Source organism: Plectropomus leopardus, chromosome 19, assembly GCF_026936395.1.
Source record: "Plectropomus leopardus strain MGB_pleo_1.0 chromosome 19, ASM2693639v1, whole genome shotgun sequence".
Taxonomy (NCBI): domain Eukaryota; kingdom Metazoa; phylum Chordata; class Actinopteri; order Perciformes; family Serranidae; genus Plectropomus; species Plectropomus leopardus.
In genome coordinates this window covers 18,751,975-18,776,920 of record NC_142194.1, presented here as the reverse complement: position 1 = coordinate 18,776,920, position 24,946 = coordinate 18,751,975, and the positions used below count along the sequence as shown (strand labels likewise).

General features: G+C 37.7%; 2 protein-coding genes across 4 annotated transcripts; one reads left to right on the top strand and one right to left on the bottom strand.

Moving 5' to 3' along the window:
• The first annotated feature begins 1,158 nt into the window (after positions 1-1,158).
• luc7l (LUC7-like (S. cerevisiae)) lies at positions 1,159-10,404 on the top strand. Of its 3 annotated transcripts, XM_042507895.2 has the most exons (11): positions 1,217-1,381; positions 3,089-3,159; positions 3,479-4,397; positions 4,566-4,664; positions 5,801-5,911; positions 6,027-6,170; positions 6,292-6,468; positions 7,233-7,321; positions 7,420-7,449; positions 7,829-7,990; positions 9,113-10,404. In XM_042507895.2, the coding sequence occupies exons 3-11, from the start codon at positions 4,224-4,226 to the stop codon at positions 9,231-9,233; spliced, it is 1,107 nt and encodes a 368-aa protein (XP_042363829.1). In that variant the 5' UTR covers positions 1,217-1,381; positions 3,089-3,159; positions 3,479-4,223; the 3' UTR covers positions 9,234-10,404. The 3 variants fall into 3 exon arrangements, with proteins under 3 accessions (XP_042363831.1, XP_042363829.1, XP_087925972.1); XM_042507897.2 differs by lacking the exon at positions 3,089-3,159 and having other exon boundaries at positions 1,159-1,381; positions 4,303-4,397; XM_088069846.1 differs by having other exon boundaries at positions 3,089-4,397.
• On the bottom strand, positions 10,395-24,617 carry eps8l1b (EPS8 signaling adaptor L1b). The gene is made up of 19 exons (XM_088069845.1): positions 24,488-24,617; positions 22,525-22,560; positions 22,269-22,427; positions 21,692-21,841; positions 21,499-21,575; positions 19,862-19,974; positions 19,561-19,616; positions 19,342-19,471; positions 19,160-19,248; positions 18,678-18,752; positions 17,159-17,307; positions 16,077-16,221; positions 15,385-15,437; positions 15,192-15,300; positions 14,962-15,087; positions 14,692-14,845; positions 13,647-13,812; positions 13,230-13,362; positions 10,395-10,925 (listed from the first exon to the last, which is right to left on the bottom strand). The coding sequence occupies exons 2-19, from the start codon at positions 22,552-22,554 to the stop codon at positions 10,839-10,841; spliced, it is 2,001 nt and encodes a 666-aa protein (XP_087925971.1). The 5' UTR covers positions 22,555-22,560; positions 24,488-24,617; the 3' UTR covers positions 10,395-10,838.
• Positions 24,618-24,946: the final 329 nt, after the last annotated feature.

The following is a 24,946-nucleotide window of genomic DNA, read 5'->3' as shown; positions in this document are numbered from 1 at the left end:
AAATAACCAGCGGTGGAACTAGTGTAACTAATGGGGGAGAAAAAAAAATTGATGGGTGAAAAAAAAAATCGAGATCTTTTGCGAGATCTCGCAAAATTATTGCGAGATCTCGCAATAATTTTGCGATTATTGCGAGATCTCGCAATAATTTTGCGAGATCTCGCAAAAGTTCGTCCTTATTTTTTTTTACCCATCAATTTTTTTTTCTTCCCATGTCCCTTAAGGGGCTCCGTAGTAACTAAGTACATTTATTGAATCGATGTGCGTATGTACAAATTTAATGTACTTGCACTTTACATGAATATTTTCTTTTCGTGTCATTTTATACTTTTACTGTACTATATTTCGGAGGTAAATGTTTTACTTTTTACTTCACTACATGTATCTGAATTCTTTAGTTCGTTTAAAAAATAAGGTTTTTGCAAAAACATTACAAGAGGTTCTTATGAAATATAATAACCAAATAGTTTTGTTCTTTTTTTTTCACAAATACAGCCGCAACGATTAGTTGGTAAATCAGTCAGTCAGCGGAAATTAACTGGCAACCATTTTGATATAGATAGATATAGATATGTCTTTTTCAGTTTTTTATATAAAATTTTGAGTTTGCGTTTTGGGAGATTTTTTTTTTTTTTTTTGCCCCATTCATAGACTGTAGTCTATGGTCCCATTCTAAAAATGATTTCGAGGGGTTTTGTGTATTATTATTATTATTTTCTTCTTGTTGTTGGTGTTATTATTATCATTACTTTAGTTGTTGTTTTCTTTTTTTTTAATTTTCTGCATTGGAAACTTTTACTTTTAATACTTAAAGTACTTTTCCTTAGTGTACATACTTACTTTTACTTAAATTACATCGTCAATGTCGGACTTTTACTTGTGATAGAGTGTTTTTATAGTATGGTATTAGTATTTTCACATAAGTAAAGGATCTGAATACTTCTTCCACCACGGGACATAAGTAAATAGGGACGAAAGCTCGCGAGTATGTGTTGCCTGAGAGGCCTAGATCAGGGCAAAGAGTTTTATTGCATAACTTCAAGCCGCTCTGATTGGTGGAGTCGCTCGTTCTTGGACGTTTTGATTGGTTCATTTCATACCAGCAGCCCGCCCTTCAGCGTCAGCTCAACGGAACTTTCAAATAGGGCCTGTCGTCATTTCCTTAATATAAATCGGAAACTGGCGAGTAAACGAAATAGAGGAAAGCGGCGAGAGGTGATGCTCGGAAGACTAAATTATCAAATAATTTAACAAAAACATTAAGGAGCTGTTTTCAGTTGCTTACTTTTATATAGCGCTGTCGACGGAAGACCCACAACAATGTCTGCCCAAGCTCAAATGAGAGCTTTGCTCGACCAGCTAATGGGAACAGCGAGGGACGGTGAGTTGCCGTAGCATGCTAGCTGAGCTAGCTAGCTAGCCAAGATGGAGCCACTGCTGCGGCTGGCTTGTGTTGGTGTGTGATGGACAGACCTGCATGAATGGATATATTACTGCAGAGGGCTGTGTAAGATACAGTAACGCTAGATTAAAGAAGCCATTACGGATTAACATTTGGTTTTAATGTTTGTATCCATTTTGGTTAATTGTAATTCAAATGATCACGTTTTTAGTTTCGCCTTTAACGTTTCCACTTTTAGCGTTCACTATATTCTTGGCTAGCAGCTAAGGTAGCTAACGCTACCATGCTACCTAGCAGTGAACAGTTTACACATATTTATTATTGACATGAATTAAATTCTATTATGTAAGTGGATAACGTTATGTCCATCGTGCCTAATTCATAACACGTAAAGGATAACGTCCAACGTTTTTTAAGGGTTTCGCATAACGTTAGGCCTACCAGCTGCTACTTAAGTAGCCGTACTGCTAGCGTCAGAGTGGGAAAGGTGCCTGTGGTGAATGTAGAAACACTAGTAAAGGTCCTGTATTCATAATCTTACTTAACAGAGTTCCCACAGTCATGGGGAAACTGTAAAAGACATGGAAATTCCCAATCACATTACCCAGGCCTAAAAAAAGGTAATGGAATAAGTAGAAAGTATTGAAAGTTTTGGAAAAGTCTTGAGTTATATTGTTTTTCATTAATCTCATGTGGATAACTACCCACGAAATACACCATAATGGAAAATTTAATTTCTGAAGCTCTCCACATATTATCTGTCACGCGTGACATTTGTTTACCATCACATTCCCATTGTTTTCATTTTTCCCACATATTTTGTCTTTCACTTCACGCATGCCAGTTGAAATTATATTGTGTTTGAATAGAGTTTGAATCCGAAAAACAACAGGCAAGTAAGAAAACAAAAGAAAAATATTATGGGTCTTTGTAAAGTTTAAAAAAGAAAAATTGAAATTTTATCCATTAAAAAGTGATGGGAACCCTGACTCAAGTATGGCAAATGGGTGTCAATATAAAGTTTCAGAAAGAAAATAACAGCATAAAATGAGGTAGCATGAAAAAAATCAAGAGAGGTAAAAGTACATCAAGATTTTACTTAACAGTTTTATATAAATACAGTTTGTAATTTTGTCTTATTGGGTTGTGAAAGAGTCTGCATTAAGTAGAACATACTGTGTACATGTGCTCTTGCCTGTTTTTTTAATAAATAATAATTCATTTAAAAATGATGTGTATGGGACCTAGCCCATGTAATGAAGCTGACAAATGCATATTTATTAAAAACATTGTAATTATTTACCATTTCTGTTATTCTGAAAATGGAGTTAATGGTATCCCTGTCCTCATGAACACTTGATTTGCGAAAATACAATTATAGTAATTGCTTTCAGCCATTTGGATACAAACATTAACCGTTAACTCAGCTGTAAGGTCAATTTCATATGGGCAGAAATTAAAGCTTAATGCCCCTGTCAATTTATAAACCAGAGATTCATCCTGACAGTTGATTGAATGGAACTACAGATGTTCTTTTTATAAATTGATCATTCAATCGAAACAGAGAAAGTGAAAATGTGTTGTGAGCGTGTGGGTGTTTGTGTGATGAGATTGATATCAAATTCTTCCCATACATTTGTTGCATACAAACTGAACAATTGTGGCCCCTTTATTTTATTCATTAAGGTTCAGTGTATCTTTGCCAGCCTACAACAATCTGCAAAGGAGTTGCAGAAAAGCCTCATGTTCATCGAGCCGTGAGTCACACATAATTTTTAAAGCTGTTATGATGAATATCCAAACCATTTGTTTGCCTTCCGGAAGTTATTGTAGCTTTTTTTTTAATTCACACAAATGGGTATATCTTCAGTGGCACTAGAATTACAATTTGGAGTAGAATTATGCAGTTTGAGCTAAGACGTCTGGTCGCGCAGAATCCAAACGACAAGTTCTCAGTATTCATTGAGACGTCTGTTTTCAGAAGGCAATTTTTGCAATCATCGAAGAAGAAAAAAAAAACTTTGCACACATCATTTACAATCTGACTTGTGTATGACTCCCAACTTCTTACTACAGGTATGGGCAAGAAAACTGTTCCCATTTATACTTTTCTACAGCGGGTTTAAAATTCTGCAGCTGAGGTCTTGAAGATGCAGAAGGGTACAGTATGTGGTGCAGAACGCAGTGTGTATAAACTAATTTTTTCCTTGGATTTCTTTTGTATTTTTGTTTTGTATTTCTTTTCAATGTTTCATATTTGTTAAAGGCTTGGCTGGAACATTTGTCTGAAATGTTTACAGTTCTTATCACAGCCTTGATAGCAGTCTTTCCCGTAGAGTCATATGCTTTGAAATGTAATGAACACTTGAAACTTATGGTAGCTCTGTTCACACGACTTAAATGATACAATGATTTCATAGTCACTTACCTGTGTTGTGCCCCTATTATCTTTATCTCAGAATGCCCCACATTTAAGGAGTGGGCATTGAGCCTTATCTCAAGTTAAACTGAGCTGAGGCTCTGAAATCGTCCTATGTTTTTTTATTGAGACTTGGGTAAGGTAAGCACCAAGAATAACAGGAAGTGCCATATAAATGCAGAGCGAGCCACATCTAACTTCTTTTTTCTTTACACAGAAAAACATAATAAATGTAGTCCAGCAGAGGCACAATATTTATTTATGTTAAAATATATTGTTATACCCTTGACAATCAGAAATAAAACAGTTGGTTTTCACTCGTTTAGGTGGGCACATAATCATTGTATGCAGTTTTAGTGACACATATCTGCCCATTGTAATGTTTTGCAATCACAGTAATGTATGTTAAACACTGGATATCTCGCCCTTGATAACAAATATGTGAGGTCTTTCTCATTGGTTGTTTTTTGGACTGTTTCAGGGGATGAGACGCGACAGAGGGTCAAGTTCACTGATGATCGAGTCTGCAAAAGTCATCTTCTAAACTGCTGTCCGCATGACATCCTGTCTGGAACTGTAAGTGTCCTAAATTTTAAGTGTAATGACCGAAATTATTTCAGCATCTTTTTCACAGGATAATAGTAAAGTGCTGAAAAAATAGGGAGAAAAAACTGTGCAATAAGGATAATCTGAAAGCGTTTGATATGTGAGTTTGATACATGTCTGCTTGTGTTTTGGTGACAGCGTATGGACCTGGGGGAGTGCACCAAGATCCATGACCTGGCACTTCGGGCAGATTATGAAATTGCTTCCAAGGAAAGAGATCTGTTCTTCGAGCTTGACGTAAGTGATGTCCTACTATAAATATTACAGTTGAGATTATAGAATCGTGTAGTAAAACACAGGTTAACTGAGGGGGTAGCTGGCTTTGAAGTCGCAGTTATATACTTACTATAGCTTTTAGTATTAACGTCAAGTGGTAAGCAGCCAGTGACAGTAGTGTCAGATCCCATTATTTAACACGACCACATTAACTGCACTTTTTCTAAATCCAAACTTGAATTGTTATATACGACAACTAACTATTTTTAGTAGCCCTGTAAAAATATACTTTTTGTTGCATTTGTGGAGAAATAGCTTGTGGCTCATTTTTCTCCCCTAATGATGCTTTTCTTAATACCACTGAGTTGCAGCCACAAAACAACCTCAGTTTTAGGCCAACTGTAAAAGACATGTACTGTAAAAGGAGTTTGCTCACTGTGATTTGGATCAGTGGATATATATATGCAGTGTTGACTAGGGCTGTACCTGACTCAGAATTATGCCAGTCGAATCAGATTTGGCAATTCAATACAAATATTGAACAATTAATTTTTTATTTTTCCATAGAAAGTTTGAAAGTTTTAACGGCTCTGTGGGGCATTTGGTGTTACAGCAGAATTCACATAATACAGTAAACAAGCCAACTGCGCTAATGACGGATCACAAATGTGCAACAACATCTTTTGCCGACCCTAGATTGTAAATAAAAGGCAGAGACTGAACCACAAGTTTCTGAGCAGAAGAGAGAAGATGTTATCTCAGAGCCTTAGGGTGCCGCGTCTCTCTCCCATCATGCCGCTGCACCTCGTCCCTGGCAGCTTGTACCAAAGAGTGTTGAGAAACTCCCAGAAGTACACCGCACAGCACACTGACTACTAAAAAAATAAATAAAAAGAACCGCTCGACTTGAAGCAGTGTCAATCCACTGAGGGGTCTCTGACTGATGAATCAAATCGTTTAAGGGGCAGACAATAAATTACCTCACCTCAGGTTCCCCCATAACCTTTATTTGGAGCACTTTATGTCTGTTACACTCAATCAGATGATTATTGAATACCATTGAATCCCTATTAAAGGTTTTCCTATAAGCTTATGTATACAAATCTACCAAGTTACATACTTATGTCTGTTTTTTGTTAACTGTCTCACTCCCAAAGGCGGTGGATCACCTGGAGACGTTCATTGCCGACTGCGACCGGAGGACAGAGCTGGCCAAGAAGCGCCTGGCTGAGACCCAGGAAGAGATCAGTGCTGAGGTGGCAGCAAAGGTGAGTAACAAAAGATATGTGAACCCAGACATTGACTGTGTTTGCACAAACACTAATATTCCACTATAATTCGATCACAGTAGATGTAAATTGTGTTGTTTGTGCTGTTTCGCAGGCAGAGAAGGTTCATGAGCTGAATGAGGAAATAGGTAAACTCCTGGCTAAGGCTGAGCAACTCGGAGCTGAAGGCAACGTGGATGAGGCCCAGAAGGTCCTGCAGGAAGTGGAGAAAGTCCGCACTAGGAAGAAGGATGCAGAGGTGAGGAAAGAGTACTTATGCAGTACTTCCTGCTATGAAAGATGTGGTGCTTTTTCTATTAACTAATGATTTAATTTAATCCTTTCAATGCAACTCTTTTTGCTGTAATCTCTCCCCTCAGGAAGAGTACAGAAACTCTATGCCGGCCTCCAGCTTCCAGCAACAGAAGCTTCGTGTGTGTGAGGTGTGCTCCGCTTACCTGGGTCTCCATGACAATGACCGTCGTTTGGCCGACCATTTTGGTGGGAAGCTTCACCTGGGCTTCATCCAGATCAGAGAGAAACTGGACCAACTAAAGGTATGTGCCAACCTGTCCCATCCTGTACACTACAAACACATTACTACAATCTATACATTTACTTCCATCTTGTAATGAGTTCACTAAAGCATGCAGACAACAAAAAGGTTAGGTGCTGACCAAGAGATGATACAAGACAAGAAAAACACAGTTAGTACACTGGGCTATGCTCCCATGAATATTTAACATTATTACCATCGAGGTGACGTTTCGAGCTACATGCTCTTCATCAGACAAGTAAACAATGCAGACACACCCTCAATTACTATTACAGCAGGTCACCTGATAGGTCACCTGATAGGTCACCTGATAGGTCACCTGATAGGTCACCTGGTACTCAGTAGGCCCCTATTCATTATTACATAAATACAAAAACATCAGTAGATAACAACTTAACAAAATGTGGATAAGACATTTGATGACCAGCAAAAAAGTAAGATGAAAATCTAAAAATGTGTATATACACACATGCAGGTAAATATAAATATCTTCGTATATACATATAGCCCCAGTGTACAGTGCCAGAAAATCACTAGAAAAAAATGTGAATAGCACTAGTTTCAGATAAAAACCTAGAGTTGATCAGAATAACCTGAAGATCCTGTGAAAAGATCTATTTGTCACAGTAAATGACATTTAAAGTCATCAGAACAACCTGAAAACATAAAGGTCTGAAAACAAAGGGGAAAAAAGTTCCCAAACTGTCTCAAGGTTTGGATAAATATAGCTTCTCCTCTAATTTTATTTTTTTATATTTTGATCAGAAAACTGTGGTTGACAAGCAGGAGAAAAGGAACCAGGAACGCTTGAAGAGACGAGAAGAGCGGGAGAAAGAGGAAAGGATGAAGAAGAGGTGAGTGCGGATATTTAAAATCCTTGTCACATCTATAGAAGCTCTTTTGTATAAAATGTATGTTTAAACTTATGATTTTGCCTCTGCTTATTTCACAGGACCAGATCACGGAGCAGAGAGCATAGAAGGTAAGAAATAGGCTTTTCACACTGTATTTTGTAGTGAACATGTACAGCACAGCAACCCTAAGTTGAAGTATTTTTTATATTTTGCACAATGAATGAATATTACACACATCGAATAATTGTATTTTATGTCTCCATCTGCTGGTGGGCCATCATGATAAGAGTCTGCATACTATGATGTTACTTCCACTACAGAAGAGACTCGATGATCACTAACATTAGATAAGAAAAAAAGTGTATGTATCGGTGCTGGTTTACGACCGAATGAGTTTTTATATATCAGCATATTGGATATTGGCATCTGTAGTTATCCGTAGTCGTTCTGATAAGAGACAATCTAAGGTAAATTATGACTCATGTGTTGTGTGTCATTTCTCGTCAGATCTCGTTCTCGTGACCGCAGAAGGAGGCGCTCACGCTCCACATCACGAGACAGGCGCCGCTCGCGCTCACGCTCCAGGGAGAGGAGAAGGAGGCATCGCAGCCGATCCCGCTCTCGCAGCCGAGGACACCGCCACAGCCACGAGCAGAGCTCCAGACACAAGTAAATACACCAAGTCCAACACAACGTGTCACCAAATACTGATTTATTGTTTTTAAAAATTGCATCTTTGAGACACAGTGTTGCCTCATCTAACAAACTGCTATTTCACATGTGATCGCATCAGTCAGCAGTCAACACTGCACAATGATGCACCTCAGCGCCATCGATATTTTGACACAAGCGTTGAAGTTAAAGTGTGTATAGTCTCTTGAGCTGATATATAAAGAATGAGTAGGATGTTGCACTCATGTGGTCCAAATGTTATATGAACTGTTTTCCATCTTGTTGGAGCTTATGATATTCAGGTTTCCCACAGTCATGAAAAACATGGAAAAATCAGGGAATTTCACAATCACATCTTCAGACCTGGAAAAGTTATGGACTAAGTAAAACTCATTGAGAGTTTTTGAAAAGTTATTGAATTATTAAAAATTTGAAAACTGAGAATATTGGCTTGATTTCTTGTTTTACTTGTTATTCTTTTTATTGTTTTTACTATTTTACTGTAAAGCACTTTGGTTGGCCACTGGCTGTTTTTAAATGTGCTATATAAATAAAGCTGACATTGACAAATAAAGCTGACAAAAGAAATGTGAAGATGGCAATGAGCAGTGTATAAGAAGAAATGGCCCATAAAATAGCAAGAAATTAGCAAAAAGGACAAGAAAATTCTCCAAAAAAAGTAAAACAAACAATGAAATGACACAGAAAAACACTTTAAAAATGTTAATTCTCCAACATAATTTTAAATATATAAATATACATAATTATGATTTTAAATATAGTAAGTTAGTTAGTTAAAAATCATTTCAACTTTTGGAAAAGTCATGGAATTTGGTAGTGTGTAGCGAAACTGTCACAGTAATCTTGCGGATAACCTTCCACATAATTTAACACAAAGGAAAATATACTTTCTGAAGCTGGTAATGTGTAACATTGTTTTGTTTACCGTCACATACGTTTGTGTATTTTCTCCCTGCATTGCCTCTTCCTCTCGTTTTATTATGGGTCCTTAAAAAGGCATGAAAAGTTTTGAAATCTTGGAAATGTCTGGGAACCCTTGAATGTTGCTTTTTAAGAGTACACAGTCACTGAATATCTCGTACGGTCTCTTCCCTCCAGGTCGTCCAGGGACCGAGAGCGCTCATCCAGAGACAGGTCACGGGAGCGAGACAGGAGGGACGGCATGAACGGCAGGTCGGACTCCCGCCGGGCAGACGACAGGGACATGGGGGACCTCTGAAGACCAAACTCCATCCATCACGACACACAAACCTCCTCCTGTCTCTCTCACCCGTCTGTCCATTTATAATAACCCAAATGTCACACACAGTCCTTGCCTTGCCCCCTTTGTTCTCCCGCCTGCCTCCTTTCTTTGCTTTGACAGTTATTACAGCCGACCCAGAGTGTACACGTACCTGAAATATTGTATGGGCAAAATATTCTAGCATCCAGATATATCGAAGATTGAATTTGGATGGAGGGGATTAGTTACTGATTGGTAGTGGAGAGTATTGTTAATACCCACATCTGTGATTTGGTGGCTGTCTGTATCAATACATCCGATGTCTTGTTATGAATGACCCTACAATGATTCCAACAGAAAAAGCAAACATAAATGGACTTGTCTGCTGGACTGAAGCATAAATGATCCATGTTCTTTTATTACTAACTGATGGTCTTTTGATACTGAATCTGTCTGAATATCTTATATATCCGAACATGTATTGGGCCTACTGATTGTTGTGGTCTGAAAAGCTTTGTCCTATCAAAATTTTTTTCACGTCATCTCCCTTTAAAGATTTAAATTTCACCAGCTGGTTGACTGCGGCTGTTATCGACAGCTCGAGTGCAGTTCATGAATGTCTGTCCACATTTTTAATTGTCCAGTACATAGTTTGCTAAAGCCCAGTTAAAGTTTTAGGAACCCAGTTCAAAACCAGAAGGTTTTAGAGTTGCGAGTGTTAGTATCAATCCGTTCCCCATTGTCCATTTTTTTTTAATTTTAAACAAATCAAGTTTTATTTTCTGCTGCCAGTATTGAAGAGAATCTGTTTGAGAGTTTGTGAGTAAATGCTTGTTTTGAATTGTGTTGGTGGCAAGTCTCTTTGTTGTATAATTTGTTTTCATCTTGATTTCTTTTATTTAAAATAAATGGTAACATCAGAGTTTGTCGGCATATGAAGCAGTAGGTTCACCGATGTTTGGAAATTTAATGCTATAACTGTACATAACTTTTATTTGTCTTTATTTTGGCCCAAGTTGGACAAAAGTCCTCCAAATACATATATATGAAAGCAAACAGATTTTAATGGATGCATTGCTTTACCTTATGTGTGAAGTCATAATCTGTTATGTTCTGCTGGAACTCTTTCTTTCATGTCTCGATTAAAAAAAACATCCCACCATTTTAATTTTTATTGTCTGCCAAGGTCTTGTCATTGTCAAGGCATGTTAATCACGGTGGAGTTATTAGACAAGTATTCTACAAATAAAGATAAATACATTTCATATAAGTTAGTCCTTACCTACTAAGTAGAGATGAGACCAGAAAACTATTCACATTGAAATCAATAAACATACATTACAAATGGTGTACTTTAAAATATTTAATCTGCATCTGCTTTCATTAAAAGCTCAAATTTCTGGTTCGCTGCCAAACACTTTGGTTTTAAGACAAAGTCACTACAGCATGATGGTGTTCACAGACAATGTTAGATGGTCACTGTCACATGTTTGTTTTCTGGTGAACAGAATGAATAATTCAGGAGTTCACTCTCAAGTGACAACAAAACCAGAAGAACACAATCCTTCATGTGAAACTCTTCCTGATGGAGACGCCCACTGCTCACAACGTGCTGCTCTCCAGTTTCAGGTCCACCTTCTGCTTCTGTTTCTCCATGACGGCCTCCAACTCTGTGGCCCTTCTGGCATCCTGTAGAAAGCAAAACCAAATGAGGTCAGATGAAGGCAAAGGCTCATTATTCTGTGTGGTATATATATATGTGTGTTTTTTATATATATATATATATATATATATATATATATATATATATATACACACATACACTATTTAGCATCTTCAAGGACTCTGAAAAATGCTAAATAAGCCTGATGCATTACTATTATTATTATTATTCAGTATTTTCAGGATTTAAAATTATTCACAAAATACCATCGTGACAACAGTGGTGGAAATTAGTACACATTTGAGGTGCTTTGAGTATTTCTGTTTCCTGCTACTGTCTGCTTCTACTCTACTACATCCTAGGCAAATACGATGCAAATACTGTACTTTTTACTCCGCTACATACTACTTACTTGTCATATTCAGATTAACAATACAAAATAGAATTAAAAACTTTTTTTTAACTGGTTACCAGGGGGAAAAAAATCACAAGCTACCCAGCAGCATGTGAAATAATGTATAAAATACATATAAAGACATTAAAATGATCTAACTAATTATCTATGTAACTTTACTGGCTACAATATTGAAGTGATTAAAACACTGATGCATCAATACATTACTTTTACTTTTGGTACTTCAGTTTCTATATTTTTACTTAAGTAATATTTTCAATTTTTTAATGTATAAAAGAGTATTTGTAAAGTGTAGTATTACTGAGTACTTCTTTTATTATTGTATGACAGAATCAAGTGACTCATGGCGGCATGAATAAATTGATTTAACTATCACAGCTCTGGCTATGAACTCGTTTTTCACTTTTCCTAGTGTTCTGCTCCTTTCTCTCTCTCTGTGTGTGTGTGTGTGTGTGTGTGTGTGTGTGTGTGTGTGTGTCTGTGTGTGTCTCTGGAGGGCGCGGCTGCTGCAACAAGCACCTGGCAGAACTTCACACCTGTAACTCATCTCCTCGTCAGCCTCAGTGTAAGGACTCAAGCTTCACCTTCACTCTGTCCGATTATTCCGTCGACTCTAGTGGTATTTATTGTTGGATGCACCGTTTTATTTATAGTTTGAGTATTTTTTGTCTTAGTGTAATCAGTTGGATTTTCCAATGCGCCTTTTTCTTTGTGTTCAGTTTTCGCCTCATGTCTGCACTCATCTACTTCCAGAACTCAGTTAGAAGGAAGTGCTCAGTCTGCCAGCCCTCTGCCATCCATCCTCAGCCTGCCTGTCTGCAGTCTCCATCAACTCCAGCTTCTGCTTTCTGCCAACAACCAGCTCAACAACAAATGCATTTAACTTTAATTCTGCCTTTGACTCCGATGTAGGGTCCAAAGTATTACAAGAAACCGTAGCATTGGTCAAAAAAGAAGTGCAAAAAGAATTCACATTTCTGACATTCGGTAAATTATGTTGCTGGTAACCAAGAAATTATGCTGTGGCTTGTTTTTCAAGGCACCAGGTTGCGTTAGCAGAAAAAACTGAAATAAACACAGAATCAGTTCTCAAACAGTTCACTGGATTTTAGATTTTTTACATGTTTGATACTTGCTGTTATTACTATTTGTTACGTGCTGTAATTTCTGTTTAGTCAATGAAATTAATGCAAAAAATTAAGCATCAGTTTTGCAAACATAAAAAAAACATAGTTAAATCTGATTTTGAGAGAGATTTTGGTTTTTTCCTGTTGTCAAAACTTCTACATTTGTCCTGCTCTCTCCGCACATTCAAATATTGATCCCTCCTCAAATGCGTGTTGTGTCAACTAAATAATTTTGTCAGTGATACAAACAGGGGTGTATGGTGCAGCTTTAAAATGGCCTTAATTGTATTTTCATGCTTGCACACCTTGACTGACATGGCATTCCTTGTGCTGCATTCACACGCTTTTTTTTTTAAGATGTATTTCAACCTTTGAACTCTGAGCAAATTGGCATGATTTTTTTTTTCTCGTGGAAGATGGCAACAGGCATTGAGCAACTTGGAAATAAGTAGAAATAAGTAGAAAAATATTTTTTAAAAGATAAAGGGCAAATGTTAGTAGAACTATAATATCAAAATTATCAAAATTAAATATTTACAGAATTACAATTTTTAAGCACATTTCTTCTGGTAATTTCCTTGTTTTTATTTCTTTGTTTGTTTTACTTTCCAATTTTGCTGTATTTGTATATTTTGGGGCAATTTTCTTTTACTTTTTTGTTTATTTAATTATTTATTTTACAAATTTCATGCTAATTTTTGGGTCATTTCCTCTTACACTGCTCATTGCCTTCCCATATTTTTGAGATAATCAAGCTTATTTTCCCAGGTTTCAGTGAGTTTATTTACCTCCAGCAGTGATTTCTGCACAGTTAGCTGGCTGTACACTCTGGCGCCCTCGTCTGGAATCACAGCTCGTAGCTCCTCCTTGTTGAGGGAGAAGAGCTGGGCACCTGTCAACACTCCCAAACATGACACTGTCCTGAGGGCCAGAAAACAAAAAAAATACCAAAGTCAGAATCAACACAATTAAAACTCTTTTTGAGCCTTGCATTACATTGAAAATATCCACCCTTAACTGGAAAATGTGCATTGATACAGAAAATCATCTGCATATTTTAGTTATTTACTTTTTCTATATATTTTTTTATGTATTTTCTTTAAAACTGCTTTGAGTGTTAAATTTTTAGGTCATATATTTTTATTAACAGATAACTACAAACTGGGAGTATTCCCAATGTGTAAACAACATGAGACAGCACTCACGGTTCACTGAAGCCTTTCCCTCGGAGCCACTCAGCTACCTCGTCTGGAGGAGAGTGGTAATCCAGAGGCACAGAGGTCTCCGAAGAGCGAGGGATGACCAGAGGTTTGTTCAGCTGAGCCTTTCCATTGGTCAGCCTTTGGAGCAGCTCGTCATTTATCTGCATGACTGCAAAGATAAAAAGTGACAAATGATGTAAGCTTAAACACAAACAACAAATACCTGTGTTATAACTGGATGATGTGCACAGAGGCGCTAAATACATTTGATAGTAATATCCCAGATTTTAAATGTGGACAATCCAAAGGAGCATTTTTCCACTGTGTTTGAGAATATAAAAGGATTTTTTAAAGTCCTGGGCAGAAGTAAAATATATGATGGAAAAGATTTTATGAATACAATTTACTATAGTGCCCAAGCTTTTCTTTGTAGGCTGTCCTCCAAAAGAACATAACAGAAAAAAGGTTAATATTTTTAAGTTTATGTCTGTTACAGGCAAAATGAAAAATGATCATCATAAATGGCTCAATGGACTGCCTGCATTTTTATCCTTAGTAAAATAAAAAATTAAAAAAAATCCATTTTACTAATGGAAAACAAAAATTATTCTAACAAGTTTGAAGTCCTTGGAAAGTTCACCAGGTCAGCTGATTGAAATAATTTTAATATGCTCCTCTCTACAAAATCTTGCAATTTGCAGGACATTTCTCATGTCACTCATTACTCATTACCTTTATCCCCATGATTTAAAATAAAAAAAACCCTCACAGGTTTAATGTGTAGCTTAGTGGTGCACCTGTTTTATTTTGGCCAGACTTTTTATACAATCCATAGTTTGTCTTTGTGATTTTAATTTCTGACTCACACAGTAACTGAGCCAGATATATATATATATATGTGTGTGTGTGTGTGTGTGTGTGTGTATATGTATGTGTGTGTGTGTGTGTATATATATATAGTCAAACCACCTCATATCAGCATTTTTTTGACACACCCACACCTCCAACACAAACACACCCAGTTAAGTTTTTTTTGTTTGTTTTTTACCTTTTGAATCTGGGTCCTCTGTGGCAGGTATATGTTGGCTATATGGCGGTAAGCTGCGTGGGCGCTGAGAAGGTTGGGTGAGGGCCTGAGGCAGAGTAGGAGGACTTGGTGGGACTACAGAGAAAGTCTTGGCGAGGGGAGGCGGAGCTGGAGCCTGAAGGAATGAGGAGCGGGGAGTAACATCACACTGGAATTCACGTTTTTACAGGTGAGAGAACATTGTGCCTTGTCTAATTCATGTGTGTGTGCATGTGTGTGTTTGTGTCTTACACGAGGGGGTGTGTGCGTGACGGGGCTGTCTATGTGAGTCAAGGGATCCAGGATGTTGAAGGGAACAAATCCAATCTGGTTGAAACGATTACGACACTTCCACCAGCGCTTGGACGATTCAACCACCTGTCAGATAGAGGAGTTGCTGTCAGCTGTCATGCTTGGTGATTGGTTCCTGAATGCACCATGAACATTTCTCACTGTGTGCTACTTTTTTTTTGTTTTTTTACCTCGAGTGTCTCCCCATGCTGCACTGAGAGTTCACTACTGTTCCTGGCTATGAAGTCATAAGTGCAGCTGTACATCCTTTCAGACTCTGGTGGGAGTGAGCTGCTGTCTCTGAGAGGAAAGGAAACAGACATTGTTACCATACAGTCAGGGCGAAAACTGTGGCAGCTGATTTGCTTCTTCAAGATGACCTACGTTTCATCGCTGACACGAGATTCTGGAGGAGCAGCTGGCTCCTGCTGCTGCTGCTGTGGGTAAAACAAGATGGATATTTATGAATATAGACGCAGTTCAATTGAAAGAAGACAGTTCAGACATCAAACTGCTCAAACAAGATCCATAGATTATCTTGAGTAACCGGGCCATGATTTCTGAAAAGACACATTATTATTGAGTCTTGCAAATGTATTTTTTTGAGCACCACAAGCTGAGTGCCATCTACTTTCAGTACATTTGAGAAAAGGCATCCCTACAACAGATATCTCCAACACTCTGCAGCGCTCACCAGAACAATCTAGCTTGATAAATGGCACTCCAGGAAAGAGTAAAAAAATAAATTTTTTGATTTTTGGGTGAACTGTCCCTTTAATAATTATAAAGCATGCCTTAAATTGTTAACAACACAAGAATGCAAGGCTATTTTAGAGCAAACAGTTTTCAATAAAAAGAACATCCACAACATACAGTTTTTGAAGCAACTTAAGCAACTCTACAACAAAGGGCAGCTGCAGTGATTATTGCACTTGATATTTATATATTATCGTGTGTCTGTTATTATGTTCAGCCCCTGTGTTGTGCTTTTACACACACATATTTTGAGTGCTCCTCTCTTCTGACACACACCGGAGGCGAGTGTTTAACCCATACCGCTTTCAGGTATTCCATACCTCTTGTTTTACTTGGAGGGCCTCATGTTTGTGCTGTGACTCGACCGGATCCTCCCAAACCTGCCCGTCTGCCCTAAAGGCTTCTGGCTTCCAACCATCCAAGAAGACAGGTGTGTAGGGAGCCACGGGCCCTCTGAGCTGAGAGCTGAGGGAGCACACAGAGTCACTGCATTAGTCCTTTTTGCACTTGGGTTTTACTTTACGGCGTGACCAAAACTATTATTTCTGATTAATAAAGTCCATCTTCCAATTTCTGGAAGTTGATATCAGTGCTTACATGTTGGGGTTGAAACTGCCAGCAGGGCCAAACCTAGACTTTTGGGGGGCCTTAAGCAGAATTCTATTTGGGGAGCCCCCATCACTGTAATGTGTTTATGTGGCACTGAGCCAACTTGTGTATGGTAAATATCAGTACTAATGTACAAATAAGCATGTAAAAACTAAAGTGAGACCTACTCACAGCAACACTATGAAAAAAGACCACAGTAAATACAATATATTACACCCTAAGCTTATAAGCAATATTTTACTTTACAACAGAATCCTGGGAGTACTTGTTACTTAGGGGACAATAAATTAATTATTAAGCCTATTTGAACTGTTCATTCTGTCTGTCTTTGAACTGATTGTTTTTTCAGTATTTGTTGGCAAAAAATGACATGAAATGTTGTCAGGAAGTTCCATTTTTATTTTGTTATTGTCTCCTGTTTTCTAGACCAGGGCATCCTAAGCAACCACTTGTATCACTTAATAGGTAGCACTATCTTTGGCTGCCAGCAGCCACTATTTTATTTTATTTTATTTGCCAATAATACATATCTTTTACATCAGACCATTTTTACACCTCATTGGCTGGATGTAAATATTCTTTGCATTAAAAATCCCCATTTAACTTTCAAATAAATCAAATGTCATTGTAAGTTTTATGTTATGAGATGAGAATGAGCCGCCAATATTTGTTAATATGGCGAGAAGAAATATAATAAATTATCCAAGGAGAGGCCAGGAAAAATAGAAGAAAACTTAATTTATGTCATGGTATCACTGTTACACTGGCAAGCCAAGTGATTGCTGATACTGACCGTGGCAGCGTCCAGTTGGGACCCAGAGACGTCCACAGCTGCCTCTCCTCCTCGCTCAGGTTGTCTTGTAGCAGAGAGACAGCAGAGGTGCTCAGGGCCGGGCTGGACACTGAGGCTCCGAGAGCTGGTCCCCCTGTTGTTTTTACCATCTGCACACACAGATAAGACAAAAACCAGAGTTAGAGGTCTGCAAAAACGATGTCTGATTGTGAAACTCTAACAACCACTGGTGCTTGAGAAAAAAAGCTGTTTCCATGCGGGTGTGCCAGTGTACACAAATCAAACACACCCGTTCCACCCTTTGATTCTCCTGGTGAGAACTGATTCATAACTCATTACGTTATGTCATATCAAACATCAGCTGACACACCTGAAATTCCATATCTAATGCTTCACATTTTATTCTTAATGAGCGGGATACTCTATGATATGCAAATCTACAAGCACACATACAGTATGACTGGATATATTTCCAAAACTGTTGGAATTATTTCCTTAACAACTAATTTCTATATGTGTCCGCCAAAGCCAAATGCAATGTTAAGAAAAGTGAAAATTCATGTATATCTGCCCCTTCATTTGTATCTACTTCAAAACTGAATGGGAATTTCCTCAGCCCATGCTTCCCCCTTCCACCAACTTTCATTAAAATAATAATTCAATAATAACAATAATTTAAATAATGCTTATATATGAACTGCTTTTTTCCATTTTCTCCTGACTCGTGCTGTTGAGTTCTCCAGATTGCAATGCCAAGACTACTTCTACATTATTGTTGTGACTTTAATGCAAGGTCTTCGGATCTGCAAGCTCATTTAACCATCGAAATAAAGTATGTAAATGTTGTAAGAACTAATATTTTGTCATATAATTACAAATTTTACAGAAAGCCATAAATGACCTATTTTTGACAGCAGGAACAATAATAATCCAAAGCAGCAGTCAGGGGACAGCAATGTGGCCTTTCATGCAAACAGAAAATCCACTTCAAATCTAAAACAAATGTTGCACCGACTGTGTACCAAGAACACATACCTGCATACAAATACTGCCATGTAAAGCTGACCTAACAAATGCTGCATTTATCCAGGGTTTGGAGTTTCACTTTCGGCTATCACACAGGAACGGCCCTGTGTAAATACTGAGTGGAACTTGTAGTTTCTTTACTTAGCCAAACTGATGATTTTCATTGATAATGACATGTTGCATGACATATTTGGGTTTTTTCTTACACTTGTGTTTAATACCAGCTCAGGGACAAATCTGCAACATCTATGATAAAACTTAATTACCATGTCTATAAGCCTTATCTACATCTTCGTTCCCTGTTCACCTGTTCCCATATAGTCAACAATATGACATCATGAGATTTATTTAAAGATATTCGTCATTTCCTGCGCAGGCTTGTTTTTATCTGTGCTGCTATAACAGACGAGGCCTCGTGTTTACAGCAATAGCAACAACAGGTGTTGCCCTTGCAAGCCCTGGCTGGTGGTGACTTAGAGGTTATAGCACTCACCATATCCAAAGGTTTGAATATATGGTGAACAAGCTCCTCTGATGAAGGATTGGAGATGGCTGACTTTAGACGAGCCTAGAAAGAAAGAAATGGAGGAATTTACCATGTGGCACAGCAAGAATGACAAAAAGAGAGAGAAAAAAAAGATGTGACTGAATCAAGGTTATTTTAGTTAACTAATTCTAAGCTAAAAAATAAAATAGGTGCGATTTTTTTTATATCAAAATAAAAATAAAAATAAATTAAGAAACTACTAACAAACTAAACCAAACACAAATGTAAAGAAAATGTCTTGTTTTAATTTGCCAATTATTAATGAAACTGAAATGAGCAAACCATTGGAACATAAATAAAATAAAATAAAATAAAATAAAATAAAATAAAATAAAATAAAATAAAATAAAATAAAATAAAATAAAATATAACACTGAAAATAAAAACTGATGTAAAATACAAAAATATAATATGAACTGAATACACACCAGTAGGCTGAAGCAATACTTGAATTTCTGGAAGATATCAATGAATTCCTCCTCTGGTGGAGGACGGGCCTTTGCAGTGAGTAAATCTTCTGTTGTTCAAAAAATAAACCCAATGTTGTGTTATTTCAACAGGATATTCTTGAGGGTATCATCTGCAAAGAAATCCACCCATCTCTTTCTACCTTCAGCACTTTGCTTTTTGCTTTTCTTCTTTTTCTTCTTCCTCTGGTTCAGCACAGTTGCAGCCTCAGCAGTCTGCTGCAGTTTGGCCATGAAGCTCTCGATGTCATCGAAACAGTGATTGAGGATCCCCTGAGGATTGGAGAATCAGTTTATCATGCTGTTCAGAATATATGAATTAAGGTGAGTGAGAGGGCGCAAAGGTGATGGAGCAGACGTACCACTTCTCGCTCTGCTCGCAGGAAGGAGATATCAGGCCCGCCGTTCATGCCGTTCGCTGTTGTAGAAGAGAAGATTCAGTTCATCCATTTTCATTCATGGCCCTGCTTGCATTTGGAATCCCTGCCCCCTTTTATCCCTGAACCCCCCCCTTAAATACACACACACAAACACACAAAGCAATCTCTGTGCTCCTAAATACCTCTGTCGTGTCCTTTTCCCTTCCTCTTACCTTCTCATCATGTCAAATACTTTTAAAGTCACACACAAGCTTTCATGGGAAATATAGTCTTTTTTTCTTACCTCTGGGTCCAGGGTAAGGTGGAGGGTTCGGTGGTGGTGGATTTGGAGCATGTGGGATAGGGTGACTTGGGATTTCATAGGGGTCGATCACCTCTCCCCCACTCTGAGCGAGCCTAGAGGACGAGAGGAGAGTTTCAACACTGCACCCTTCTCCTACAAAATACTGCAGGTGATGCTAACAGCTCTTCATGTTGATGGTGGCAGTGACCCATAAGTCAGCACAATCATAGGAAACACCCTGAACTCTTTGAAACCTGCAAGAAATTGCCTTAATTCCTTTCAAAAACATGGGAATAAGGCAATGAGCAACAAAAGAAGAAATGACGCAAAAATTAACAAGAAATTAGTAAAAAGTTCAAGAACATTACCTGAAAATAAGATTTAAAAAAAAGAAAGAAAATTCAAACAAGGCAAATGAGACTTGGGAAAAGTGCTTAAAAAAAGTAAATAATTCTATAAATCCACCAATTGCTTGCAATTTGTGAAACATTTCTTATCAAGTTGCTCATTACCCCCCCCGCCCCCCACCCCATGTTTTTGAAATAAATCACATCAGTTTGCTTAGGGTTCAAAAGGTTAAACACTTCAAACAAACACTTGTATTGAAGGACAGGCTCATCCTCAATGTGAAAGCCTCAAACGGATGCAGCCTCAGAGACAAACTGGAGGACATCTTTGATCAGTGAATGCAGCCAGACAGACACAGTCCTCCATCAATAGATATAACGTGATACCTCTGAAATTCAATCCCTCAGCCCTTATTGCACTCTGAAAGTACAGTAAACAGTCTGACTGTGCTTTCTCATGGCTGGAGCCTACATTGCACACAACACTGTCCCTCAAACTAAATTCTCCTTTTCAGCAAATCAGGCAGCAACTAGTCAGTTTCAACTGGAAAAGACAAAAAATCAGCCCAAACATGCATGTTGGCCCTCTCTCGTGAAATATTCCTAAGTGTGTTGATTCAAACTTCGCAGTCTCTTGGTTGTATCAACATTGAAACGCATAAATCCAGTCGTAGGTCCGTCTTACCACATATCTGTCCTTCACACGTCCTTTAAAGAGAAAATTGTCAAAGCAGGTAATCCGTTTAGGCCCCGAGCACACACACCGCCGCTGTCATCCGTCCTCTGCTCTCTCTTTCTCTCTGCTTTTGTCACAAAGGCCTTGTTATCTCTGTCACACCTTCCTAAGTTATGTGCAAACCTGTAAAACAGGTCTTTCTCTCTCTCAGCTGTTTACTCTGTCCTCTCTCTCTCTCTCTGTCTCTCTCTCTCAGACAGGTGGACAGTGCCAGCAGGCTGCTTTGATTCAGTGGAAAATATGATATACTGTTAGTAAAAAAGAGGGGAAATGCAAACAGTTTAATGGGACGTTGGTCTGAATGATATCTGTTTCTCTTTTGTTTGGCTGTCCTGCTATACAATATGAATGCAAACACACACACACACACACACAGAGACACACTTTCCTCTGTTAAAACCACAATATGACATTGAAATTGGGCACTTATAATCTTGAATTGTCATTAGGAGCAAATTTCTAATGAGTTGTTATCAGTTTTAAAATCCTCCTAAAAGCCATTTTGATATTTTTCCACACATTTTGTTGCCTTGTGACCATGACATTCACTGTACCTGAGGGCATCAGGCACCTTCTTACTCCTGCTGGAACCCGAAACTGCGCGTGCGATGTCGTCACAGATTTTCTCTGCCTGTGACAATGGGAATCAGGAAGTGGCATCACTTGTAAAACCTGAACCGGGACCTACAATTCAAACTGACGCACTGAGTCAGACTGGGGAAGCTGTTAAGGTTTGTTATTACTCACCTTCACTGTCTCGCAGTTAAAGAAGTGAATGTCCGGTTTCTCCTGATCTGCGCTTTGGCAGACCAGGAGAAGGAGGGATGGGAAGTGTTTTTCTGTGTTAACTGCGTCACAGCGGTAGATGGATCTGAAAGAGTACCTCTCCAGCTCGTCCTGCACGAGTAGATGAAACTGAAGGTTTTTATGCATGCAATTATGAGTGGCATTTCTCAATAAGCCACTGTATTTTTTGTCCAGTATGTTGATCTTTTATAAGTTATGTGTTATTCTATTTGACCTTTCATGCATGCAACTTTTACCCTTGTACTTACCCTTGGAAAACTTAAATTTCAATCAATAAAGGATTATCTTATCTTATCTTATCTTATCTTAACTTATCTTATCTTATCTTATCTTATCTTATCTTATCTTATCTTATCTTATCTTATCTTTTCTTATTTTATCTTATCTTATCTTATCTTATCTTATCTTATCTTATCTTATCTTATCTTATCTTATCTTATCTAAATCTCATCTTTGTTCGTTTCAGTCATTCACAACAGACAGGCCTATTTGATGACCACAGTGCATTTGTTCTCACCTCGCTCTGTGTGTCTCGCAGATGGATGGCTTGTGCTCCAACATCCAGGAACATCTGTTGACTCCACAGCTTTTTGTTCTCAGCCAGGAAGGAGAGACGAGTCTGGGCTTCCTCCACGTTCTGCACATCCCCGTCCTGGAGGGAGAACGTCAGCAGGTGCTGCAGGCAGGGAGACAGAGGTAAAGGATGAAGAGGTGAGGAAAAGAGCATCTTTGAACTATCAGTCAGAGGACAAGGTGCAGCAGATGAGACTTACATTAACAAGATACCGCGAGATGTTTGTCATCCTGTCCTGGTGTGAGACAATGGAGAGGTTTAAGTTAGAGCAGCTTTTCATGAGTTTACATCATAGAAGCCTGTTGTCATTAGTGTGATGAAAGAAAAAAAATCCAGTCAGTCATATTATGAAAAACAAAATAATAGATTCAAATAATAGATTCACTCAAAATAAAGAGATTACAGCTCAACATATTGAGAAAGTTTCTCAAATAATGACTTTGTAGCTCAACGTAATGAGTTTGATTCAGAAAATAATGAGAAATACTCTCACCATTTGCGCTTGCTAACATTTCTCAATATTTTCAGACACATATTCATTATTTGAAACACAACCTTTTAATCTTGAGCTACTAACTCAAAATTTATAGAAAGTTTCACATTGTTTTGAGATATTTTAAGATACTAACTCAATATTTTGAGATAATTAGGTCAATATTTTGAGACAGGTTACTCATCATTTTAAGATAAGCGAGTCATTGTTTTGAGATACTAAATTATTACTCCAAGATAAGTCATTTTTTTAGATACTCATTATTTTGAGACAACTTATTATTTTTGAGATATTTTGTTATTATTTTGAGATAAGTAAATCATTCTTTTGAGAAGGTTTCTCATTAGTTTGAGATACCAATTCATTATTTTGTCATGCTAAGTTATTATTTTGAGATAAGCATCCTTAGTTATTATTTTTAAGATACGTAAGTCATTATTTTGAGGTACTAAATCATTATTCTAGGATAAGTGAATCATTAATTTTTGAAACAAAGGCATTATTTTTAAGATAAGTAATAAACTCATAATTTTGAGAACATGTCTCCTTATAATGAGGTATGAAGTCATTATTATGAGAAGGTTTATCATTATGACTAGGCAAAAATGGGCTTCCATAGCATCGAGAGAGGAGGGGACCAGGAAACATTTTGAGTGTAATTCGAAAGGGTTTTGTCAAAGGACCACTGATGCATTTACAGACAGTTCGACTGGTACTGATGATTTTGTTTTAAGGCATGCAGCAGCCTATTGCTAAACAAGTGTAACCCAGTAGGCTATCTCAGAAAGCATTCTTATTTCATGTTTCCTCTGCTTAGATAATGTGGGATTATGCTGTGTGAGTGAGCGAGCTGCCCAACCAGTCTGACGACAGTAATGTATCTTACCCTTCAATCTCTATGCTTTTCAGTGGCCAGTTATACTGGGATCACTGCTATCAAGAGAGCAACCCTCCAGTATCACTGGCGTTTCATTAAGGCTGGTTCCATTAAAAAAAAAGAAATGGCAGAAATGTTTGCCATCATCTTTGTGTTAAATAGCAGATCCAAATTGGTGTGATTAGTGTTGAATTAATGTAATAATAGAGTATTTCAAAGTAAAAGTCAGACTAAAAATGGCAATTTATGTACAGTATTCTTAAGTAGACATACAGTCTAATATCTTGACTGAATCCCTATATAAGGATTATTAAGAATCAACATCCCTGTGCAAAAAAGCTACAAAACTACTAAATCAACCACCGTCCATCACCCCACAAAACACATAATAATGTATCTACACTCCACTGCTTATATCTATATTTACAACACAATTTGGGTTTTTTTTGTCAGAATTTTGCAAAACTAATAAAAATGTACTTCAATAGAGACATGACAGGATGTTTTTGATTTCAGTAAATCGACATTAGTAATTTAAAATTCCATCAAACAAACAAAAATATTGAATTGGCAGCATCATTTTTCAGTAGCTTGACAAATGACTGCACTTTATTCATCATTAGTTGCATGACTGATATCAAGCATGTGACAAATTCCACTAAACATCGCTCAGTTCAGTTTCCGCCTCATGCTTAGTGTACATACCTCAATTGATTTAAGTTGTTTTTAAGTGTTACAATATCTGACTACAACAGAGATTAATAATTGGAAATGGATTTTTGATCAACTTACCGAGGTCAATGGGTATCCAATACTTAATTCCTGGTGTTAACAGCTGTGTGTCAACAGTGTGTTTACAGTGACAGAAGAACCTGTCCTGTGTCTCAGTGTAACTCCCTCTCCTCTCTTTGGTATTGAAAGCTTTTACAGAGCAGAGGTGTGTCACCTTGCGCCGTCCCGCCCAGTCAACTACTTCACCTTAGAGATAAAAATATTTACTCATTGTGTCCCCTGTGGAACTACATACTAACAACGCACACACGAGGAAATACTTGGGAAAATGTTGCAGCAACAGTTTTAGATTGTGTCCACTGTATTTTCTTTTGAATTTTGGGATTTTTAATCACATGAGGGGAGATTACAATTCAGGCTGATTCCAATATTTTTTTTACTACTATATTTAAATTGGACTACTGCATGGTTGACATTTTTTGTGATCAAATTGCTTTACGAAAACCCAATTTCATTTTA

Bases quoted from the DNA above. Each gene is read 5' to 3' on its own strand.
- luc7l (XM_042507895.2), top strand. From the start codon at position 4,224: ATGTTAAACACTGGATATCTCGCCCTTGATAACAAATATGTGAGGTCT. The intron at 4,398-4,565 runs GTAAGTGTCCTA...TTTTGGTGACAG, and splicing joins ATGACATCCTGTCTGGAACT to CGTATGGACCTGGGGGAGTG. The intron at 7,991-9,112 runs GTAAATACACCA...TCTTCCCTCCAG, and splicing joins GAGCAGAGCTCCAGACACAA to GTCGTCCAGGGACCGAGAGC.
- eps8l1b (XM_088069845.1), bottom strand. From the start codon at position 22,554: ATGACAAACATCTCGCGGTATCTTGTTAAT. The intron at 19,617-19,861 runs GTAAGAAAAAAA...CTTCTACAACAG, and splicing joins ACCTTACCCTGGACCCAGAG to CGAACGGCATGAACGGCGGG. The intron at 15,088-15,191 runs GTAAAAAAACAA...TCTATCTGACAG, and splicing joins AGCATGGGGAGACACTCGAG to GTGGTTGAATCGTCCAAGCG.